The 24,673-nt window shown below is 50.2% G+C and overlaps 1 protein-coding gene across 1 annotated transcript in view; it reads left to right on the top strand.

The window, feature by feature from the left end:
- GLT1D1 (glycosyltransferase 1 domain containing 1) overlaps window positions 1–24,673 on the top strand; it is an 82,688-nt gene that overhangs the window by 35,911 nt on the left and 22,104 nt on the right. Inside the window, 3 exon segments of the mRNA XM_044243541.1 lie at window positions 1,092–1,148; window positions 13,439–13,534; window positions 14,100–14,149. Coding sequence (XP_044099476.1) covers window positions 1,092–1,148; window positions 13,439–13,534; window positions 14,100–14,149 — 203 coding nt within the window.

Consider the following 24,673-nt stretch of genomic DNA (forward strand, 5'->3'; position numbering starts at 1 on the left):
TGAACGCAGTGAGGGGACCGCTGTGTTCCCGTTGAAACAACAGGAGTCCCGGGAAGAGGCCACTGCAGCGGGGACATAGAACCTGCCACGAGGCTGGGTCAGTGTGGGTGCGGAGGCCGGAGGCCCGCCTCGGCTGCTCCGCGCCTTATCGCCGGGGGGACATGCTCGGGGGTTTCTGTAGACACAGAACCACCGTGGTTCTGAACCACAGTGGTTCAGTGGTTCTGAAGCAGAACCACTTCACTCCATATGTGTGTATAAAGGGAGTCTCCAGGTGTGAGCGCGGGTGCTATCTCAGCCTGACTCCTAGCCGAGGGCCACGTGGGTGCCCCAGGCAGGCACGGGCTTGGCCACGGCCTCTACGACCTACACCCCGAGTCACTGTGAATACCACTTACCCTGTTTGGACCTTGGTTTCCAGCTCGATACACTGGGGGACTCTGCCTAGTGAGGCATTCAGGGGTCCCAGGGGTGTGTGGGCTGCACCCACCCAGGGTCTGTGCCCAGGGCGGGCGTGCAGTGCACACTCGCTAACTAGTATGAAAGTGAGTCATCGGCGTCATTGGGTGTGGGTGAAGATCTCGAAGGTAAGTTGCAGAGAGGGTGCCATGGCTTAATTTACACCTCCTGAAACTTCAGATGTTTCCCGTTGTCACGGTGAACTGTTAAGGGTCGCCTGAGTGCCCTACATCTTAAATGTTCCGTTCAGAATTTTAAGCTTAAATCTGTTCAAGGAGATGCCAAGGCTAGCAGGCCGTCCCGTGTGATGCGGGGAGGGCCCAGACTAGGAGTTTTAAGCAGAGATGTAATTCGTACGTGGGGCCGTGACGCAGAAGCCTGCTGCCTTAGAGACGCGGCTGGCCCACCCAGCCATGGACGGCGAGGCCAGGGGTGGTGGGCGCCTTTCCTCGCTTCGGACCTGTGGGCTCCCTTTGAACGTCCCGTGCGGGGGGGATGAACAGGCATGCACAAGGCACTCGGAACTTTGAGCTCCTCGTAAGAACCACGTAGGAGACCATTATTTGCACGTGGACACAAGGTAGTGGGTTGCATCTAATCAAGGTGGCTGTTCTTTCTCTCCTTCGACCCAGGAGTCGTGACCGTACCAAACGCTGCCTTCAGCTGGGACACCTTCCTCCGCCGCTCAGGTGAGACATTTTGACCAGGGTGCTTCCTGTCCAGTGGCGTGAGGTACATGGGGTGCTCCTGGGGTTTGGGAGAAGAGGTTCTTCAGGTCAAAGGGAACAAGGGGCCGGGGAGCGGGAACTGAGGCCAGGGTACCCTGGCTTCTCTGTCCCAAAGACATCATGAGTGTCTCTTCCTTGGGAGCATGGGAAGGAGAGAGGGTTTGGAGTCTTCTGTGAGATATGTGTATACACATGAATATTTTGTTTCCTCCGGTTTACCTGTTTTCTTCTAGTTTATCCATTTTTCATTAATGGTTACCACTGAGCCCTGACCAAGAAACCTTTGCCTGCTCAAAGTCCACAGAAGGCTTTTCCCTATTTCATTTCCTCCATAAGTGTTCATGTTTTAGCGCTTTCATTTGGATTTTAACCATCTGAAATTAATTTTTGCGTGTGATATGAGGTAGGAATCAAAATCCCTTTCTTCTGCACATTGTGCTAGTATCGTTCACTGAAAATGATTTTCTTTGCTGAATCGTGGGTTTGCAGAACGTTGAGATGGTGCTTGAGTTGGTAACTCGGCTTAGCCGCTGTTCGGGCTGTTCTAGGTGTTGTGCCTGATTCCTGTACGTTCCCACCCACCTGTCAATCTCTACTAAAACCCCACTGTATTGATCTGCAGATGAATTTAGGGAGAATGGGGAACATGATCTGTCCACTTTGTTGAGTCTCCTTTACCTTCATAATGATTTGTACAAGTCTGTTTTTTTGAATAAACGGGCGCCTGGGTGGCTTAGCCGGTCTCAGGTCATGATCTCAGCCCACATGGTGCTTCCTGCTCAGTGGGAAGCCTGCTTCTCCCTTTCCTCCTCTTCCCCCGATCGTGCTCTCTCTCTCTCTCAAATAAATAAAAAATTATTAAGGATTTTGTTATTTTTGATGCTACTCTAAAGGTTTCTTAAATTTTATTTCTGAATTGTTTGTTGCCAGTATACAAAAATGCAATTGATTTTTTACATTATATCCTGAAATCTTATGAATTTATTAATTCTAATCAAAAATCCTTTGTAGTATTGAGTTCTACAGACTTATTTGACCAACCCTTTTTTAAACACATTGATATATAGCAATGCAGATGATACATACATTTCAATCTTCATACATTTGCCCAGTTTTTTTTAAACATACTATAAAATTTGCCCATTTTTAAATTAACATATAATGTATTATTTCCCCAGGGGTGCAGGTTCATCAGTCTACACAGCTCATAGCACTCACCATAGCACGTGCCCTTCCCAGCATCCCTCACCAGCCACCACATCCCTCTCACCCCCCTCCCCTCCAGCAACCCTGTTTGTTTCCTGAGATTAAGAATCTCTTATGGTTTATCTCCCTTTCTGGTTTCATCTTGTTTCATTTTTCCCTCCTTTCCCCTGGGATCCTCTGCCTTGTTTCTCAAATTCCTCATATCAGTGAGATCATGTGAGAATTCTTTCTCTGACTTATTTTGCATAGTATTCCATTCTGTATATGAACCACATCTTTTTTTTTTAATTAATTATTTATTTATTTGACAGAGAGATCACAAGTAGGCAGAGAGGCAGGCAGAGGGAGAGGAAGGGAAGCAGACTCCCCACTGAGCAGAGAGCCCGATGTGGGGCTTGATCCCAGGACTCTGCGATCATGACCTGAGCCAAAAGCAGAGGCTTAACCCACTGAGCCACCCAGGCACCCCTGAACCACATCTTATCCATTCATCTGTTGATGGACATCTAGGTTCTTTCCATAGTTTGGCTATTGTGGACATTGCTGCTATAAACATTAGGGTGCACGTGCCCCTTCCAATCACTACATTTGTATCTTCGGGGTAAATACCCAGTAATGCAATTGCTGGGTCGTAGGGTAGTTCTATTTTCAACTTTCTGAGGAACCTCCACACTGGTTTCCAGAGTGGCTGCCCCAGCGTGCGTTCCCCTCAGCAGTGCAGGAGGCTCCCCTTTCTCCCCGTCCTTGCCAGCGTCTGTCATTCCTGACTTGTTAATTTTGGCCATTCTGACTGGTGTGAGCTGGGATCTCACTGTGGTTTTGATTTGTATTTCCCTGATGCCGAGTGATGTGGAGCACTTTTTCACGTGTCTGTTGGCCATCTGGATGTCTTCTTTGCCAAAATGTCTGTTCATGTTCTCCGCCCATTTCTTGACTGGATTATTTGTTCTTTGGGTGTTGAGGCCCAGTTGTTTTCTTTGGAACACCTGAAAACAGAATCTCTGGGTTAGATTATTGATGCCCTTAGAGCTTTCATGCATAATTGTCTCCTGAGAAGGCAGCATCAATGAGCATATCACAGTATCTTTAAATACAGGAAGTTTTCTTGCCCACCCATGAGCCCCATAAGTGTGTGCTCTTGGGGACTGGGCCGAGCAGCCCCGTCATCCTGCTGAGGGTGTGGGAAGAGCTACCACTGACCCACCCAGTGCAGTGTAAAGTGGAAGAACTCTTCTCTTCCAACCCCCACTGTTTCTTGTGAGGGTCGACGTTGCCAGGGTACTGTTGGGGGGAAAGGGGGGCTCTGACGTTGCAAGCCTGACGTAAACTTCAGAGAGGAGCTGAAAATGCAAACCACAGCCCTGTCTGCAAGCAAATGTGCAGACCCCAAGCTCGTTTCCTCTCCACAGAAACCCCCCACCCACCTACTGTAGGTCAGCATTAGGGTCCACTGAAAAACGAAAATTTCCAAGCATTTTATAGAAACCATTTTCCATCGGCCTCGGGGCCAGCAGCAGGGCTGTTCCCCACGTCATGGAGGAACCCCAGCCGCCCCAGCGCTCCGTCGCGCAGGGAAGCGCAGACCATTACTCAGATCCAGCCGGACCGCTGGAAATCGCCTGTCGGGAGGTTATTTCAGCTTCTCTATATCATGGGATGCCGCTGGCGCTGTGACTAACAGTCATAATTTCCAAAAGGAGAGTGATTTTTCATCGAGCTTGTAGTCTCTGGTTGATTGTTTCGTTGGTCTTACTATGGAGTGATTAACGGGACAGCAGTGGGATGGGTAAGACTCCTCAGACCTGCTGGCCCGCAGCTCCGCCTTCACGGGCGTAGTTAGAAGCCATGACCACGGCCGGGACCCATGGCAGAGGGAGGCTGGTGGTGTCACAGTCGCCGGCTCGCTGGTCCTGGCGTCTGGTGGAGGCAGAGTTAATGGGTGTCTCTCCATTTTATGAGCAGGTGTCTGTTCTCGTTTGTGCGGTCGTTCATCTTTTTTGTCTTTTGGACTTGAGACGGATGGTCTTCCCCACCCATCCTCAATCTCAGCCTGGCCTCTGGGGCCCGTGACTGATTTGTCACTTCCACTTTGAGCTTTAGACAGTGAAAACAGAAAACCCGATGAATTCAGGGCAGATTCCTAGCCCTCAGATACTCAGCCCCTGCGTCGTACCAACTGCTCACCTGGCAGTCACAGGGGCGGGTGGGGCGGGGTCTCTCAGCAGCGCGCCCACTGACGAGCGCTTGATTAGTCTCCAAGGGCTTCTGCCTGCTGCTCGGGTCCCCGATGTTGATTTCATGATGTGCCCTCCTTCAGGCTGTCTGTGTCCTTCCGAGACTATCAGTTCTCCCTCTAAGCCCTAGCTACCAAACTGCTAAATCTTTTTAAAACACTGAACGATGTTTATGCTAACCAGATACCATGTTCCAACATACCAGCTAGGGAGAAATGAAGAATAAAGTAGGTTACAGGCACTGAGTGGCATCATTACAGTTTTTTACATGCTGTTTACAGTAGTTATTCTGATCAGAAGATAAATGTACAGGAATCAGGTCAGTTACCTTGGAGTTTTTATGTACATTTCCATGTCCAACTTGAATGTTTCTACGATTCAATGATGTGTGATTTTTGCTTTTAAATGTCAAGAACCAGGGCGCCTGGATAGCTCAGATGGTTAAGCCTCTGCCTCCAGCTCAGGTCAGGATCCCAGTCCAGGGTTCTGGGATCAAGCCCCACATCAGGCTCCCTGCTTAGCAGGGACCCTGCTTCTCAGTCTTCCTCTGCATGCCCCTCCCTGCTGTGTTTTCTCCATCTCTCTCAAATAAATAAATAAATAAATGCCCATAACTGCCGCATCTAAAACAGCAATTCTTTGTAAGCCACCAAACCCAAAAACTGTGAAAGCATGAATTTGACCAGACCTTCCTGATTTTCTTTTGTTTGTATCTCTATTCTTAACACATCTATTTAATTTTCTTCTCTCCGCCTTTCAATTCTGTTTCTATGTGGAGACTGGACTATGCCAAGCTTGGATGGTAGTGTTTTGCTTTCTTGGCCAGGCCTCGGAAAACCCTTTGTTCTTCAGGTGGGAAATTGATGTTACCAGATCCCTTGATATTTTCACAGCCCCCAAATCAAATTTTCCAGCTAAAATCCACTACATCTAATGCACTCAAATGAAATCCTTGGATTCTTTTTTCCTTATAATAACACATGGACAAAAAACAAATGAACAGAGTGGCTAGAACAGACGCTGGGAGAGAAAGTGGCTTCACGCAGATCAGGTTAGTTCCATGGAGCAGCTGACAGGCAGAGTGCTGGGCAGCATGGAGGGCGCTCAGCCCGTGGGGACCAATGCCTACCCAGTAATGGTTATCCAACCATCCCAAACACCTGCAGACTCAACTGTGAACAAAGAGAAGAGGAGCAGCAATTCTAGGAACAGAAAAGCGACCACTTTCTGGAAGGTGGGACGTGTGGAGAAGTGAGTCTAAGGCAACATATGGGAAAAGAGACAGACAGGGGCAGGCTCCCAGCAAGAGAGAGCAGCAGAGCACAAAAGCGGAACTTTAGAAGTCTGCTCCACCGAGGGACGTCGCTCCAGAAGCTAAGCAGGGGTACAGCCCTTGCAGGGACAGTGTGGTCTCAGGTCTCTTGGGGTCACAGAAAGAGTGGGAGTGCCTGAGTGTGGCAGAGCTCGCAGGTATCAGAGCAGGGAAGGTGGGCTACAGGGACGGAGCCGAGGAGTGGGCTGTCAGCTCGGGGTAACCTTAAATCGTGATCCCTGACACAGTCGGGATACTGCTTTTCGAGCTGGGACCCCACAAGTGGCAAATCTGGGGAGACACACCCCCCCCAACTTCCTCTGGGAGGAACAGCATGGGAGTGTGCTGCAGGAGTCCGCTGGGTTTGGAGACTCCAAACAGGGCCGTGCACCAGAGATAGACCTGCTCGGTCACAGACCACATGAGCACAGAGCACGGTCAGAGACCAGGGAGAGAGGAGAATTTGAGATCACCAAACCAGCCCTACAGGAAATATTGAAAGGGGCCCTCTAAGCAAAGAGAGCCTAAAAATAACATAGAACAGAAAGGAACAGAAACAATATACAGTAACAGTCAGCTTAGAGGCAATACAATGGCACTAAATTCATATCATTCAACATTTACCCTGAATGTAAATGGCTAAATTCCCCAATCAAAAACACAGGGTATCAGAATGGATTAAAAAATAATAATAAGTCCCATTGATATGCTGTCTGCAAGAGACTCATTTTAGACCCAAAGACACCTCCAGATTTAAAGTAAGGAGTGGAAAACCATTTACCATGCTAATGGACATCAAAAGAAAGCTGGGGTGGCCATCCTTTTATCAGATAGATTTTAAGCCAAATACTATAATAGGGGATAAGGAAGGACACTATATCATACTTAAAGGGTCTGTCCAACAAGAACATCTAACATTTGTAAATATCTATGCCCCTAACATGGGCACAGCCAATTTTATAAACCAAATAATAAAAAAAATCAAATACATCAACAGTAATACAGTAGTAGCAGGGGACATTAACAGCCCCCAACACTGAAATGGACAGATCATCTAACCAAAATACCAACAAGGAAATAAAGGCCTTAAATGCCACACTGGACCAGATGGACATCACAAATCTACTCAGAACATCCCATCCCAAAGCAACAGAATACATACACATTCTTCTCTAGTGCACATGGAACATTCTCTAGAACAGATCACATCCTGGGTCACAAATCAGGTCTCAACCGGTACCCAAAGACTGGGATCATTCCCTGCAGATTTTCAGACCACAGTGCTCTGAAGCTAGAACTCAATCACAAGAGGAAAGTTGGAAAGAACCCAAATACACGAGGCAAAAGAGCATCCTACTAAAGAATGAATGGGTCAACCCAGAAATTAAATTCATGGAAACAAAGGAAAATAAAAACACAACTGTTCAAAATCTTTGGGACACAGCAATGGCGGTCCTGAGAGGAAAGTATATAGCAGTACAAGCCTTTCTAAAGAAAGATCTCAAGTACACACCCTAACCCTACACCTAAATGAGCTGGAGAATGAACAGCAAAGAAAGCCTAAAGCCAGCAGAAGAGAATAAAGATCAGAGCAGAAATCGATGAAATAGAAACCAAAAGAACAGTAGAACAGATCATTGAAACTAGGAGCTGGTTCTTTGAAAGAACTAGTAAGACTGATGAAACCCTGGGCCAGACTTATTAAAAAGAAAAGAGAAAGGACCCAATTAATAAAATCATGAACGAAACAGGAGAGATCACAACCAACACCAAAGAAATACAAACAATTATAAGAACATATTATGAGCAACTATACATCAGCAAATTTGACAATCTGGAAGAAATGGATGCATTCCTAGAGATGTATAAACGACCACAACTGAACCAGGAAGAAACAGAAAACCTGAACAGCCCCATAACCAGTAAGGAGATTGAAGCAGTCCTCAAAATCTCCCAATAAACAAGAGGCCAAGACCACACAGCTTCCCAGGGGAATCCTACAAACATTTATATTTTTTTATTTTTATTTTTTTATAAACTATGTGGGTGCCAGGTTTAGCACTTCTTTTTAAAATTTTATTTATTTATTTTATAGAGAGATCACAAGTAGGTGGCGGTGGCGGGAGCAGGCTCTATGCCAAGCAGAGAGCCCCATGTGGGGCTCGATCCCAGGACCCTGAGATTATGACCTGAGCTGAAGGCAGAGGCTTAACCTACTGAGTCACCCAGGCGCCCCACTACCAAACATTTAAAGAAGAATTAATGCGTGTTCTCCTGAAACTGTTCCAAAAAATAAAAATGGAAGGAAAATGTCCAAACTTACTTTATGAGGCCAGCATGACCTTGATCCCAAAACCAGACAAGGACCCCATCAAAAAGGAAAATAACAGCTGAGTGAAATCAGTCAAGCAGAGAGAGTCAATTATCATATGGTTTCACTCATTTGTGGAGCATAACCAATAGCATGGAGGACAAGGGGCATTAGAGAGGAGTAGGGAATTTGGGTAAATTGGAAGGGGAGGTGAACCATGAGAGACTATGGACTCTGAAAAACAGTCTGAGGGGTTTGAAGTGGCGGGGGGGTGGGAGGTTGGGGTACCAGGTGGTGGGTATTATAGAGGGCACAGCTTGCATGGAGCACTGGGTGTGGTGAAAAAATAATGAATACTGTTTTTCTGAAAATAAATAAATTGGGAAAAATAAAAAGGAAAATAACAGACCAATATCCTTGATGAACACAGATGTGAAAATTCTCACCAAAATACTAGCCAGTAGGATCCAATAGTCATTAAAAGGATGATTCACCATGACCAAACTGAATTTGTTCCTGGGCTGCAAGGGTGGTTCGACAACCACAAATCAATCAATGTGATACATTAATAAAAGAAAGAACAAGAACCATTTGATACTCTAAATAGATCCTGAAAAAGCATTTGACAAAGTACAGCATCCTTTCCTGATCAAAACTCTTCACAGTGTAGGGATAGAGGGTACATACTTCAATATCATCAAAGCCATCTATGAAAACCCCACAGCGAATATCATCCTCAGTGGAGAAAAACTGAGAGTTTTCCCCTAAGGTCAGGAACACGGCAGGGCTGTCCACTGTCACCACTGCTATTCAACATAGTAATAGAGTCCCAGCCTCAGCAATCAAGACAACAAAAAGAAATTAAAGGCATCCAAATTGGCAAAGAAGTCAAACTATCACTCTTCACAGGTGTTATGATACATTATGTGGAAAACCCAAAAGACTCCATTCCAAAACTCCTAGATCTCATATAGGAATTCAGTAAAGTGTCAGGATATAAAATCAATGCACAGAAATCAGCTGCATTGCTATACACCAACAGCAAGACTGAAAAAAAATTAGGGAGTCAGTCCCATTTACAATTGCACCCAAAACGATAAAATACTTAGGAATAAACCTAACTAAAGAGGCAAAGAATCTGTACCCAGAAAACTATGAAGTACTCATGAAAGACATTGAGGCAGTCATGAAGAAATTGGGAAAACGTTCCATGCTCATGGATTAGAAGAACAAATATTGTGAAAATGTCTAACACATTTAATGCAACCCTATCAAAATACCATCAAATTTTTTCAAAGAAATGGAACAAATAATCCTGAAATTTATATGGAACCAGAAGAGACCCTGAATAGCCAGAGGAATGTTGGAAAAGAAAAGCAAAGTTGGCAGCATCACAATTCCAGACTTCAAGCTCTATTACAAAGCTGTCATCGTCAAGACAGCATGGTACTGGCACAAAAACAGAGACATAGATCCATGGAACAGAACAGAGAGCCCAGAAGTGGACCCTCAACTCTGGTCAACTAATCTTCAACAAAGCAGGAAAGAATGTCCAGTGGAAAAGGGACAGTCTCTTCAACAAATGGTGTTGGGAAAATTGGACTGCCACATGCAGAAGAATGAAACTGGGCCATTTGCTTACATCACATACAAAAACAGACTCAAATGGATGAAAGACCTAAATTTGAGACAGGAATCCATCCAGATCCTTGAGGAGAACACATCTTTGACCTCAGCCACACCAACTTCTTCCTAGAAACATCACTAAAAGCAAGGTAAGCAAGGGCCAAAATGAAGTACTGGGACTTCATCAAGATCAAAAACTTCTGCACAGCAAAGGAAACAGTCAACAAAACCAAAAGACAACCGACAGAATGGGAGAAGATATTTGCAAATGATGTATCAGAAAAAGGGCTAGTATCCAAAGTCTATAAAGAACTTATCAAACTCTCAACACCTAAAGGACAAATAATCCAATCAAGAAATGGGCAGAAAACATGAACAGACATTTTGGCAAAGACATCCAGATGGCCAACAGACACGTGAAAAAGTGCTCCACATCACTCGGCATCAGGGAAATACAAATCAAAACCACAATGAGATATCACCTCACACCAGTCAGAATGGCTAAATGGCTAAAATGTAACAAGTCAGGAATGACAGATGCTGGTGAGGATGTGGAGAAAGGGGAGCCCTCCTATACTGTTGATGGGAATGCAAGCTGGTGCAGCCAGTCTGGAAAACAGCATGGCGATTCCTCAGAAAGTTGAAAAGAGAGCTACCCTGTGACCCAGCAATCACACTGCTGGGTATTTACCCTAAAGATACAAATGTAGTGAACCGAAGGGGCACATGCACCCGAATGTTTATAGCAGCAATGTCTACAATAGCCAAACTATGGAAAGAACCTAGATGTCCATTAACAGATGAATGGATAAAGAAGATGTGGTATATATACACAATGGAATACTATGCAGCCATCAAAGAAATGAAACCTTGCCATTTGCAACAACGTGGATGGAACTAGAGGGTATTAGTGAAGTCAGTCAGAGTGAAGTCAGTCAGAGAAAAACAATTATCATATGATCTCCCTGATATGAGAAAGTTGAGAGGCAACGTGGGGGATTTGGGGGGTAGGGAAGGAAAAAATGAAACAAGATGGGATCGGGAGGGAGACAAACCATAAGAGACTCTTAATCTCACAAAACAGACTGAGGGTTGCTGGGAGGTGGGGAGAAAGGAAAGGGCGGCTGGTGATGGACGTTGGGAGGGCAGGTGCTGTGGTGAGTGCTGTGAGGTGTGTAACACTGACAATTCACAGACCTGCACCCCTGAAACAAATAATACATTATTTGTTAATAAGTTAAAAAATAAATAATTTTTAAGGAGACTCCATACCCAGTATTGGGCCCAACACAGGGCTTGAACTCACAACCTGAGATCAGAACCTGAGCCAAGATCAAGAGTCAGATGCTCACCTGATCGAGCCACCAGGCGCCCCAGGAACCAGCACTTTAAAAAACCGAAATGGGAGAGAAAACATGAGAGTTCCTCATGTGTAATATGGCTAACACGGGGCACATCTGTCATGTGGACAGGTTTCCATACCACATGTCCAACTCACTGCGAGTCACAGAACGTTGTTCTTGGTGGGTCACTCTCTCCAGGCTGGCTTCCTCGGGGTCCTGGGTAGGGGTGGGCGGAGGCACACTTCTCCCGGCGTCCCTGGAGCAGAAACCAGACCACGCGTCACAGTGAAATAAAGGGACAGACTCGTTTCCGACTTCATGTCTGTCGTGGGGCACATGTATAGATGCCAGCGGAGTCTTTCTGCCAAGACAACAGACAGGTTTTCAGACCGGGCTTGCTTCGGCTCCCGTCCCTGGGTCATCTCTGTGTTTGCTTTGCTGTTGTACTTTTTTTTTCATTACTTCTCCCCCTTTTTGGTACATTCACGTGTCTCTTTCTACCTTTCCTTCTTGTCTTCTTATGTATTTGCGCACATATTCCAGGTACATTGTGGTCTGTGATGCTGTGTCCCACCCAGGGGCTCACATCTGGACACACAGCCCTTCGGGAGTTGTTCTAAATATAAAAACAATGTGCACACGTGTGCATGTGCATATGTGCACGCCCATGTGCCCTGGGCCCAGGGCTAAGGCTTCCCCATGTAGTTAACAGCACATCCCCTGGCTTTCTCTTTGTCCCTTTGTTAACTTTCCAATGTCACCAATAACTGATTTTCATGACGACGCTTGTGATTTTTGTCCTCACTGGACATTCACTGTCTGGCTTCAGCTTCACTGATGGCTCCTGCCTCGGAAGGAGGAATTTATCTGTGTCTCACACTGGACCTTCCAGTCCCTTAAAGGAATTCTTCAAGTTATCATTCATTAAGGGGAATAGCTTGTCACCTGGCCTCAAAGTCCTCTGATCGGGGATCCGAATTCTGCACATGGCTTCCAGCTGGGACTTTCAGTCACACAGTACGTCTTGTCCTCCTAGGGTGAGTTCCGGGGTGCGCAGCACAGTGGGGGAGATCCTCCACAACCCCCCACACCTTGATGACATTGTCAGCGGTTACTTCAGACCGTGGGGACACCCAGCCTTACCACATGTCACAGTCAGTACACAGCGTGTGTGGTCACATGGTGGTGGCACAGCCATGTCCCCTTGTCGCTCTGACGACGCAGCCGTGCACAGCTCACAGCGGCACCGAGACACGGGAAGTGCGCACAGCAGGGAGTGGGGTGATACACGCGGGCACCAAATCCTCTCACCGGCCCGATTTGGGGCGCAGGCGCACGCATCTGGAATGACGTTTTAGGTCGGCTTGTGTTAACTGCACAGATCATTTCTGTCAGATCACTTGCCTGTAGCTGTACTTCAAACCACCTCAACACAGAGGGGCTTAAAGAGCCCCGGTTTCCCGTGGCCGTGGGGCTGGCGGCTGGGCCCGGGCTCCGGGGTGGCTCCTGCCGGCCGCACCTGTCTGCTGCTGGGCCCACGCTCCCTCTGCAGTTGGGCCGAGGCCTGCAGCTCCGGCGGGGTCGGCCGGCCGTCTCCCCGCAGATCCTCGTCCCCAAGGAGGCAGCCGGCCTGGCTGGGAGGTGGCAGTGCTCTGGAGGGTGAGAGACAGTAACACGGGGCTTCCCACGGCCGTGACCCGGAAGTCACTCGCTGGCCTCCCCCTGGGCTCTGTGGGCCAACACTAATCCCCAGGCCGGCCCGGAGCCGAGGGTTCACGAAGCCAGGCCAGCTCTCGGGGAGAGGAGCCACCATGTGACCCAAAGCCTTTAGGCCACGCACCTGTGGGCTCGTCCATGTTAGTGTGCGCTGCTCAGTGAACATGCGGACTCGGGGTCACGTCCCCGCATGAAGCCCCCTCACTTGCATGAAGGAAATGCTCGTCTAACTGAAATTCTAGCCAAATGCTTTCCAGGGCCTGTGGCTCACACTTCACAAGAATTGCTCCTTTCTCGCAGCACAGCCCGTTTTCAGGGCTGAACTCAGCTTAGGTTTTCCCACCAGGAGGGGCAGATGATTCGTGCAGGGAACTGTGTGAAGGTTACGGGGGGCGGGTGCGGAGAGGCGGGAGCCCTGCGGCTTCGGAGCAGCGCCTCGGGTCTTTGCTCCCCTGGTGTCCAGTGCCTTCTCCCCACTAAACACCTGAACTCTTCCCTTGCAGGGATTAACCAAAGTGCTGATAACTTACACATCTTTCTCCTGGTGTGTGGCCTTAGACAAGTTAAGGACCCTCTTTACTTGGTGGATGTGTTCTCAGGTACGTTTTGTTGACAGAATTCTGTTTGGGGCCTGGTCTCAGCCTGCCTGTCTGTAGGATTTTCAGTCCTCTCGTCTCCGTCTTTCCACATGAGCAGAACCGCTTCTAGGTGGGTACTCTGGAAACGACCAGAAAAATAAGAGCACTGGGTGCTGTCCATTTCTACTCTCCTGTGCCCTCGGCTTCTGAGGAAATCACAAAAACAGTGAATAATTGTAAGAATAAGATCATCTTACCTGGAAATGTTTCATACATGGCAGTTTGTAGGACACGTTTGGAGATTTGCTGCGTTGATTGAATCACCCCTAAGTCCACGCTGGCTTGTGGAGTGTTTTCTCCTGGTTGTTCCAATAGGGGTGAGATCCAGATAATGCACAACATTCTAGAAAAAGCATTTTACTTAGAATAATACAACGTTCAGTGTTTACGTTTCAAATACATAGAATTTGACTGTTGAATGAACAGTGATAAATAATGTATATTATCATATAAAAAACGTTAAACTTAATTACGTTTCCATCTATGGCATAAAACCACTGAAATTTTTTTTCTCTTTCTTCCCAAGAATGGCATCGTGAAGAGCCTAACGTCTACTTGGTGATCGCAGGCCCTGAAGTAAGTCTGCGCACCGCGAACTCTGCTCCCCTCTCCGTCTTTATACTTTCTGTGTGTTTTCTAAAATTAGTTGACATTTCTCTTTAACTACGTTATTTTCTTCCTGTTAAAGTATTAACATCTGCCTTTTCATAAATGACAACCACATGTAAGGGTGAGGAGGTTTTGTAATTCCTCGCAGCTCACTGACTGCTACAGCGGGGAGGTTTCCACGGGGATGCGGCAGTCCGAGTTGGTGCGTGGGGCGCGGGGAGTACGTGGCCCCCATACCTGAAACTCCTTTACGCTGCACAGCAAACCACACAGAGCCGTCCCTTCGCCGAGCACAGGGTGAGCTGGCCGACTTGCATTTAGACCCAAGTGGTGTGGGAGGTAACTATCCATGAGCGCAGGAGAGCAGAGGCCAGCAGAAGGCCTGGGACACCCTGTGTCTCATTGCACGGGCCTCCAGGAGAGTCGCTGCTCCCCTCAACAATGCGGGTCAAGCGCGTGCAGCTCTGTCGCACACTCAGGGCCGAGCTCTCAGGAGTCGGAGCATCAGGGCGGAGACGTCTCCTGAGAGCGAACTGTGATTTACAGCGTGTGCTGTGGGAACTTGTGCTTCCAGCAGGGAGCAATGGGACCATGCCCCGTGGGGTGTCTATGCCAGGGCAGCAGATGGCACACCCTGGGGAAGGCATCACTCATTTCCTTGGTCCTGTTTGCCAAACTGGGGTAGTTGAGCTTGTGACCTCGCCGTGTCACCCACTGTGTTCATGGGGGCGCCCCTAAGAACGTGAACGAGTGGGTTCCCACACACCACAGTCTTACCTGCTCTGCATGCTCTTCTGTGGGCTCCGGCTCCCTGGGGACACACACGGCATGCGGCAGGGGACACGCACTTGTCTCCGTATTTCCAGACTTTTGGGGACAGTACGTTTACCTGGAAAAAGATCCTGGAACCAAATAAAAATAGCGAGGGCGCGACTCTGCCCATGAGAAATGAAGCACTCCACATTCAGTGTGAGTGTTTGATGCACCACGCACTCACATGCACTCACACACACACACACACACACACACAACGACTGCACACGTGCTCGGCTGCAGCCTTCCGGTGGCATCAAGATGACCCCGGGGCCCTGCTGCGTGTGAAGGCCCCTCGCGGCCGAGCTGTTTATGACGCGGATGTTTCAATTCTGTTTCCATCCTTCTGTCCGAAGAGCATTACTGAAAGGAAAAGTTTGAGTTAGATGCTGAAATCCCCACTACCAGAGAGAGAAAGCCTCAGACTTAGAATTTAGCGATGTAGTTTCTCATTTCCACTATTTCCGTTTTCATGGCGATGTTCTATTTATGGCATGTGATGCTGGCTTTCCAACTATGAAGACTTTCTTTAAAAATAAATTACATTAGCTTCAAAAAAATATTAAATAAGCAGCCATACAGATGGTACGCAGATAGGACAAATTACAAAAATGCACGCAATGGCCCGAGTCCGGGGAACAGCTGTTATGAAGTGTTCGTGTCCAGATGCAAGACACCCCACAACGTGGCCTTGCTGGACAGAAGCGCCGGCCCACGCCCCACCACAGACAACCCTGTCCGCCCGGGTCTCTGTACCACATTTCCATGTGCGGAAACCTGCCCGGGGGCTCAGGAATACTCCAGAAGCAGGAGCTTGTGACAGCGACCCCTTCCCCGGGAATGGAGACCCCGGGGGCGCCGGAGCTGGGGCAGTGGCCGGGGGAGGGGTGGCAGGGAGGGACACCTGGCCCTGGCGTCCCCTCCCCGGACCCACCTGTGTCCCTCCATTCAGCCTGCCGGCAGTGGGGAACAGTCTCAGCATGGCTGCCTCCTGAGGGCTTCTCGAGCGCTGGTCTTCCGGGAGACACGGTTGTCATCTTGTCATTTCAAATGAACCGTGACGCTGTGTCTCATCGCAGAGAAACACGGTCTTTCTACCACTTGCTATCGCGCACACACGGGGCCTACAACGTGCATCGCTGTTATATCTCTCTGTGTCTTTAGCTTCTGGAAGAAGGTGGTGGTTGGGCGCCAGGGGAGGAAGTGCAGGTCTGTGGCGATGCTGGACAGCGCGTCACCAGGAGCGCTCACGATTCCAGAGCTTCCAGGGGCTGCTCCGGCTGTTTCCCCGCTGGAGTGACAGCCCTGCAGTGCCGAAGAGCGGGGCTTGCTTGGCAAGTGCGGGTCTGAGACGAGCCCCAGGACGAGCCCCAGGAGGGTCCCCAGCTAGAGTGCCTGCCGGGGCCCCCAGGGACGGTCTGGAGCTGTGTGGACAGCCACCTTGGTCTGCTCTTGTGGAGCAAAGACCCCAAGCAGTGACGGGGGGTGGGGGCTAGGAAAGGGCACACTTGAGTTGGGGGTCCAGGACCCTCCATGAAAGGTTATGACCAGAGACTCATGGCCCTTCAGCTCACTGATCACCAACAATCGAAGGCGTGTCTTCTACAAGGCGCTGCACTACCGAGAACGGAAACCCCCGCGGGAAACGGGAGGAGCCTCTCTCGGCCGCAGGTCTGCTGCTCAGCAGAAGCAGGGGTCGGCACCCGCCCGTGTCACGGACACACTCCGCCTGGAGCTCTCCTGGGCTCTGCTTGCTTCTCCCCCACTGCCCAGGGAGACGGTTCTCCCCTACCTCAGTCGGCTTCGGGTAACACGGTGTCACGCCCTTCCTGGCCCGAGTACAGAAGTGTAGGCTTCGGCTCTGACACATTCATACACGTCTGGTCCGTTTGGGCAACAGGATCCCATGGATGGGCTGGCGGACCAGCACCAGAGACCTGGTCTCCTGTCCTGGAGGCCGGAAGTCTAAGAGGGAGGTGCCGGTGAGGCCTCTTTGTGGCCAAGGGACGCTCTCCGGGGTCATTTGGGAGACCTGATCCCATCGGTTAAGACTGATCTTATTTCTAAGGCCTCCACCTTCATGACCCACTCACCTCCCAAAGACCTCACCTCCTGACGCCATCATCTTTGGGGGTTCAGATTCAGCGTATGAATTAGGGGTGTGGGGGACACAACAGGCCATAGAAATACCCCTACCTCATAAGAGGTCTCTCTCAGACCTAAGGGGAAAACAAAAAGCCCCATCCAAACCGTGGTGCCATCTCAGCAGACAGGGTAATTTGAGCTTCTAAAAGGCGGCATCGAATCCACAGGGTCACAAACTCCTCCAGACAAGTTGTTCTCCTATTGATTCTTTGCGTCCCATGGAAGACAGACATGATGCATCTGGACACACATCTCAGATCCCCCAGGAACCTGGGTGGGCTGGTATCTAAGGCTCACTTGTTTGCTTCCTAACCGTGACCTGGGGTACACTGGTGAGTGTCCAGCAACCGGTGCTTGTGGAGCAGGGCAGGGAGTCATTCTCTGAAAGCCCCAGTGGCCTGTTGCCACAGTGTGGAAGCTTCTGCCACGGCCAGTTCACAGTTAACGGGGGACGTCTCTGAAGACAGTGGAGATGCACGCGTGCGGCCGGTGGGGGCGGGCAGACCCAGGCAGCACAGGGTACGTGCACACGCACGTCACCGGACGAGCGTCTCTAGACGGGGCTGCTCTCGTTTCGCGCAGCTCTGCACTCTGGGCCTTGCTCTTGATGCGGGCTCCACGCCCAGCAGCGCCTGAACACAGCTGAGGTGGAGACCCGAGCTGAGATCAAGAGTCAGACGCTTAACTCTGGTCCTTTCTGGAAGACTGTGCTGTCCCTTGCTATGTGATGCTGTTCTCTTCCATGTTATTTTTAAAAAGCTTGTTTTTGCCCAAAAATCAATCTCATGATTTGCTTCCTAATCTGACATGTGAAAATTACCGACTTGGCCACGCCGGACGGTGTCTGTCCCGCTAGGCGTCATTCTCTCCGAGGCCAGCGTGCGCAGCAGCTCCCGTCGTGGGCGCCTCTCCCCAGAAGGTGGCCTGGCTCAGTCAGGACCGGCAGCTGTGCCCTCGCGGACCGCCCATCCAGCCCAGCCCCCACTTCCATCCTTACAGGATCTCCAGACATCTGTCTGCTTTCATGGTCGAGGATGCAATCTGACATCATGTCTGAAGACCAAACGAGGTGGGGGGGTCAGTTTTACACTTAAAATTGAATCCTTGCAACATCGGTGATTAATCTGGAAATGGATTTTCAAAGTGGGTCAGAGTTCAAACCTTGGGACACACCAAAACCCATGCTTTAACGACTCTGTCGTGTAGGAGACTGCCATTATTTGTGGCATCTGACGGGAATTCACTCCTCATTCTGTGTCCTCCTTTGTTAACTGCGAAGCTCCATGGCTGAATAAACTCTTTCGCCACGAATTACAAAGAGGTCACGTGCTGGCTTCCCCGGACAAAACTGCACTGACTCTGAGCTAAGGCGTCTGGAATAGTCTCTCATTAGGGAATCGTCGCAGTGCACACAGCAGGGGTCCTTCTGGTCCTTTCTGTGCATGGAGCCCCGTCACATGGGGCTCAGCACCGCTCAGCCAGCGTCCCTCGGCCGCAGGCGTCACACCAACTCTAGCAAATGCAACGTACAAGAAGACAGGAGCCACCAAGAAGAGTAGCTGGGGGCTGGAGGTCAGCCGGGGGGTGCCGTCCAGGATGCCCCCTGGGGAGGAATGAGCTCCACCCCCTTCATAGTCTCCGGATCCTTCGGTTCCAGGTCCGGGCCCCAGTTCGGGTTACATCCCACCCTTTTGTAGGGAGAGGACTAGGCACCCGGTTCCACTTTGACCAACTCTGTCTACGGGCGGAGGTGAGGAAGCCAGAGGAAGAACCAAAGGAAGGGGCTCTGGCAGAAGAGGTGGATGCTGAAGGGTCTGAGGAGAAAGTAGACGTCCGCGGCTCGTGCAGATGCCCTGTTGGTCCGGACGTGCAGACGGAGGAAGGGAAGATGTTTATCGGTCAGTTGATGGGAGTAAACAGTCACAACACTGGGTCCCTGGGGTGACTTCAGTGCTTTCCTTCGGGGAAATGGAAAGAACGCCCCTTTTTGGGGGAGACTGTGCTTGGCTGCCCGAATCTGCTGTGTCCTCCTCTGGATGGGCTGCTGGGCTGCTGGGCGACAGCCATGCTGAGCAGCGTCTCTGCAGGAGACCGGCCACCATTATTTATGCTGTTGTTCGTTCACAAGGACACTATGCACGTTGTTATAAATATGTGTGTGTGTGCACGCGTGTACGTTCACATCTATAAAACTAGACTTCTTTATTTAGTCCTTCAAGAAGTTCTTACTGAGAGCCGCTGTGTTGTAGACATAGGAGCACGTGGCACAGACGTGACACCTGTGGTCACGAGGCACACAGTCCAGTCAGAGGACAGATGGGGACTGTGTCCGCAAGGGAGGGCCCGGGGGCGGTGGGGCGTTCACAGGCTCCTGCCGCTCCCCCCCGGCCCGGCCCAGAGGGCATGGCATCACTCTGCCCACCGAGCGTTTATCCGGTCTAGTCCCGTTTATAAAATTGTCACACAAATGTCCTTAGGTCGCTTCAAAAAAATCACAGATGCTGTGTATGTTTCATTTTTTAGATGCCAGACGTGTTTATCTCCGTGGCCATTCTTAGCAAGAAAATTTTAAAATGGGGCTCTCCGTCCCATACGGGATCTCCTTAGTCACTCATTTAGACCCTGTGGCATCATCCGTGTCCCGCAGCAGGTCGTTCCGTGTGGCCGGGTAGTACGGCAGTTGCACGCTCGGACCCTGGAGTGAGCTGGGAGTCCCCTGCCTGTGTCTCAGCTTCCCCATCTGCGAAGTAGGCATGACCAAGACAGAGCCACCTGCCTCACCGTTTCTCGCGGGCACTGAGTACTGGCTCGGTGCCTCGAACAGCACCTGGCTCACGGGCAGCGTCCTAGATGACGTACACGGGAAGTGCTGCACGTGTGAATGTCTCCTTGGGGCCCGGTGGGATCCCGGGTTAGCTGCCGGACAGTCTCAGTCTGGCTTTGGTTTCCTATTAAAGCTGCTTTGATCTCTCCGTTCAACCATTTTAGCAAAGCGTGTGGCTTCTGCTTCCAGGAGGGTCTCGAGTGGCCGCATCTGCTGGCGCCCTTGATAAGGAGTGTGGTATAAGCACTCGGTCTGAGCGTGACAGCTTAATGACTTCCACGGTAACGTCTTCTATCAAAGATGATTCCTTAAGCCTGGGAGTTGAAACAATATCTTCAGCTCAGAAATAAATAAGCTTAGAGAGAGGAAATGAGAATCTTCTTTGCTCCTTACAATGCTTTTGCTTTTTAAAATTTCATAAGGTGCTTTCGTTACATAAAAAAATCCACCTTTTTTCCTGTATCTTGTATTTTGTTCCACTTGGCTTCACTGGGAGATTTGAAAATGAACCAATGTGGAAGGTAAATCCTGGCAAGTGTAATGCAGTGTGAACTTCCAGCTCAAAAGTGGTTAGACCTTCAGCTGAATTTTAGTTAACGTGTTAGTATTTCAGCAGACTCCTAAAGTTTTCCTCGATGAATTGCTTTTTTCTAAGCAGTTAATTGTGACAGAAGCAAGCTAACAAAACTAAAAATGAGGGATCTCTAACTGAAAACGATCATATGTAAAGTAGGAATTCGACAATTACTATGGAAAGCCAAAAGAAGGTTTTCTGCTTTTTCATCAGGCTGTCTGCTTTTTCATGATAAGCTATTGGGATTATAATGTAATTCCATTGTTTAAGATCATTTCAACCGAAAGAATCAGGAATAAAAACGGAAGGGAAGGGCCAGACGGAAATCATGCATTTAGCGGATATTATCAAGCAGAGCGCTATGTGCAAGACACAGGGCCTGGACTTGGAGGGAAAGGACATGCACACGGGGGCAAGTGGACAAGCAGCAGACTAGGCAGGCCTGCGTTTGGTAGCAGGTGGAAGGAAAGGGGGGAAAGGAGACGTGGCTTCTGGTTTGGATGATCAGGGAAAGTGTCCCACGGAGGGGGCGTCGGCCAGGGACCGAAGGGGTCATTGCTCGGGGCGAGAGTGGCAACAGGGAGGGAACAAGAAAGCTACAGACAGGCTTATCATGGGAAAATAAACAGGTAAGCAGGTAGTGATTCCGTAATGCACGTTGGTGTTCCATGAACTAGTTGATAAAACCCGAGGACACAGCAGAGAAGCAGCAGAGCGTGGTTTTCAGAATTCCGTCTCCTGGCCCGGCACCTCCAGCTGTGTGATGGTTGTTAAGCTACACGAGTTCTCTGAGCTGCACAGTCCTCTCGTGTGAGGTGGGGTTTTCACATCAGGATCGCTGGCAGGAAGTAAGTTAATGCACGCAGAGAACGCAGCGTAGGTTAGGCCCAGAGACAGTGGCAAGTAAACGCGGACTCTGAATGGCCATAAACACCAAATCATCCAGAAGTATGAGTTTCTCCTCTGAAGATCTTTCAAAGAGTGGGGAGTGTGTTGCAGGCTCCAGGGGTCCATCTCTAACCCTGGCACTGCTTCCAGCTGGCCCAGCGCCCCCACAGGAGAAGGGGGGCCTGCAGGGAGGCCTCAGAGCAGGGTTACAAAAGCCGCCTGCGAGCGGGCGCCCTCTGCTGGTGGCTGAAGAAATCCTTCCAGGCCTGCACTGGGGCGTTCTGGAAGCTGTCCTCCGACCTCGCTTTGGAAGTCTGGTGCAGGAACTGCCCTGGACTTCCCGCAGATCCAAGCTTTTGGGCTCAGCTGTAGGTGCTGTGCAGGAGGCAAGTGAGGCCTATCGGGCTATTTGGAAGACACCAGTCTATGTGCTGTCCACACCAGGTGTGTGATAATGTTGCCAAAGACACGGTTGGCAGGCTGCACGCGTGGAGAACGTACTCAAGAACCCTCTGGAGGGGAAACAGTTCATTCTCAAAAAAGCAAAAACCAGGGCTCCTGGAGGGCTCAGTCGGTGAAGCGTCTGCCTTTAGCTCAGGTCATGGTCTCAGGGTCCTGGGTTCAAGCCCCGTATCAGGCTCCCTGCTCCTCCCTCTGCCCATGCCCCTCCCTCGTGCACATGCTCTCTCTCTTGCCCCACTCCCAAATGAACAAATAAAATCTTAAAAACAAAAAAAACCCACAAAAGGTTCTCTTCTTGTTACTGGTGGTCCTGAATGTTAGCTACCTCCCCCCGTGGGGTCAGCAGGTGCCCAGGTACGTGACCGTGAATGGAAACCCAGGGGCAGAAGTCAGGTCTTGGAAGCATTTCTACTTTGATTTGTGTGCAGATGTTTAACATAGAAGTAGAGATGTGTAAAGCACTTGTGCAGGTCAAAGGCTTTGGCAAGAAACTTAAGCAACTGAAGTTTGTAACAATCATACACAAACCTGTGAAGGCTTTCTGGATCGTGCAAGCACGGGGATTTTCTTAGCACGAGCAGATCATTTATGGACGGTAGCTAAACGGCGTTTGCCCATCTGTAGCTCACACGGGATCCCAGCCACGTGCAGGCTCTTCTCCCTCGTAAGTGGTCCCACGTGTAGGTGCATCTGTCTTCTGGCCGTCTGTCACCTTGCTCTTGAAATACATTAAACTCTAGAAACACCTTCCTGGGGATAGTTTCAGTGTTCCCTGAGCTTCCAGACTGGCTGCGCTGGCTTCTGGGATATATTCCAGTCAGTGCCAGCGGTCCGAAGGATTTGGGGTCCAACATATGCGTGCTGTTCCCTTGCCAAAAGAGACGGAAATGAAGTTTCTGGAAGGCACAGCATTTTTTCAGTTGGCATGATAAAGTAGACGGACGTTGTCATACTCTTCAAACCGACTTGTTCTGAAACTCTAATACCTACCGCTAGAGCCTGAATGAGAACAGAAGTGGAATCTGCGCCCCCTGCTTGCTTGTCAGGACGGGACGAGCCGGCAGACACTGTGTTAGTAAAATGTGTTCCTGCCCTCCTCTGTCTGTGTCTTTGAGGAAGTGCTCAAGATTTGACGACATAGGGCATCAACTTAAGAATAGTTGTTGTTTTAAAAATTATTTTAAAAGTTATATTTAAAAGTTATTTAACAAGTTGTTATTTTAGAAATGTTATTTTTAAAGTAATTAAAAATATTTCATGGTTGACAGCACGCTGCACAGAAGGCCAAGGGCAAAGCTGAGGTCTGCTGGCTGAGTCTGCACCGGGGCCAGTCAGATGCGAACGTACGCTGGGCTCCACCCTGGCTGGGCTCGTCGGAGCGCTGGGACAGTGGGACAGTGTCCCCTCACATCTGCCGGGTACCCCCGAGAGTAAGGCCACCAGAGAAGAGGCCACGTGCTCCAGCCGTCCTGCAGTCTGGCTTCTGAGGGTCATGAGTGTGGGCGTCCCTGTGCGAACACCGTGACGGCTGCCGGGCACCGGGGGCGTCTTGCTCTCCCCGCTCAGCGCTGGGCGTGCAGGCGCGAGGCCTCGTCTCTGGGACGGTGTGCGGGGTGCGGCGCAGGGGCCGAGGTCTGCGGCTCTCACGCACCTTCCACAGGATATCCCACTTCTCCTGGAGGCGCCCCCAAGCCATCGCCGCGGTGCCTCGGACAGTCCCAAGCACTGAACCACTGGGACTCATTCGAGCCTCCCCACCCTCCAGAGATCCTGTGACAACTGCCACTCTGCAGCCAAGGAAACTGAAGCCTAGAGAGGTCACATACGCAGGCGCGGCCGGGAGCTCATGAGCAGACGGGACGGGAGCGCATGAGCCCCACACGGCCCGCGCCGCCTGTCCTGGCCCTCACGGGTCTACGGATGGGTCGCTTCAAACCCCGAGCCTCGCTGCAAGGGGCAGGAATCCCCGGTGTCCAGAGCCCCCGACACGCTGCCTTCAGCCTCCACGTTCGTTCCCCACGTCAACCGGCAGGACTGCGAGCGCGGGCCCTGTGCCGAAGGACACTGCTTCCGGTGCGAAACAGGAGGAGATCCAGGCTCCGGGATGTTAGGTTGTGACCAACTCAAGTTTTACTTGGCTTTTTCTTTTCCTTTTTTACGAGATATAATTCGTGTGCCATCAAGATCACGTTAAGGTCTGTAACCCAGTGGGTTTTAGTATGTTCACGCAGTTTTGCAAACGTCCTTCTAACTCGGGTACACCTGCATCCCCCCAGGAGAAACCCCAGACCTGTCCGGGCCGCTCCCCGGCGTTGGCACCCTCAGTCCCTGGTAGCCACTTCTCTGTCTCCCTTCTCTTGGGATTGGCTCATTCTGGGTGTTGCGTGGCTCGGACTCACCTCGCATGTGGTCTTCTGTGACCGGCCGCACGCACGGAACGCCGTGTTCTCTGGGGTCATCGTGCTGGGGACGGGTCAGCGTTTCGTTCCTTCTCGTGACGGATTATGTTCCCTGGTGTGGAAGGGAAGGGGTCTGTCCGCCATCAGCTCGATGGACGTGCCCTTGGCTTTAAAGCTGTGCTTCTGGGAAGGTTCCCTGGGAAACACAGAATGTTAATTTGTCAGATCTTTTGTCTTGGATATGCAAAGGATTCCAACTCCTTCTGCCTCAAAGGTTTTATGACAGAATCTGCCACTGCAGTGAATGACGCAGACCCTTCCTTCGCGGAGTGCCCTGTGGCAGGCGGACTGCCCTGGGGCTGGGCCGGCCTTCTGCTTCCAGACCT

Source organism: Neovison vison, chromosome 3 (assembly GCF_020171115.1).
Source record: "Neovison vison isolate M4711 chromosome 3, ASM_NN_V1, whole genome shotgun sequence".
Lineage (NCBI taxonomy): Eukaryota > Metazoa > Chordata > Mammalia > Carnivora > Mustelidae > Neogale > Neogale vison.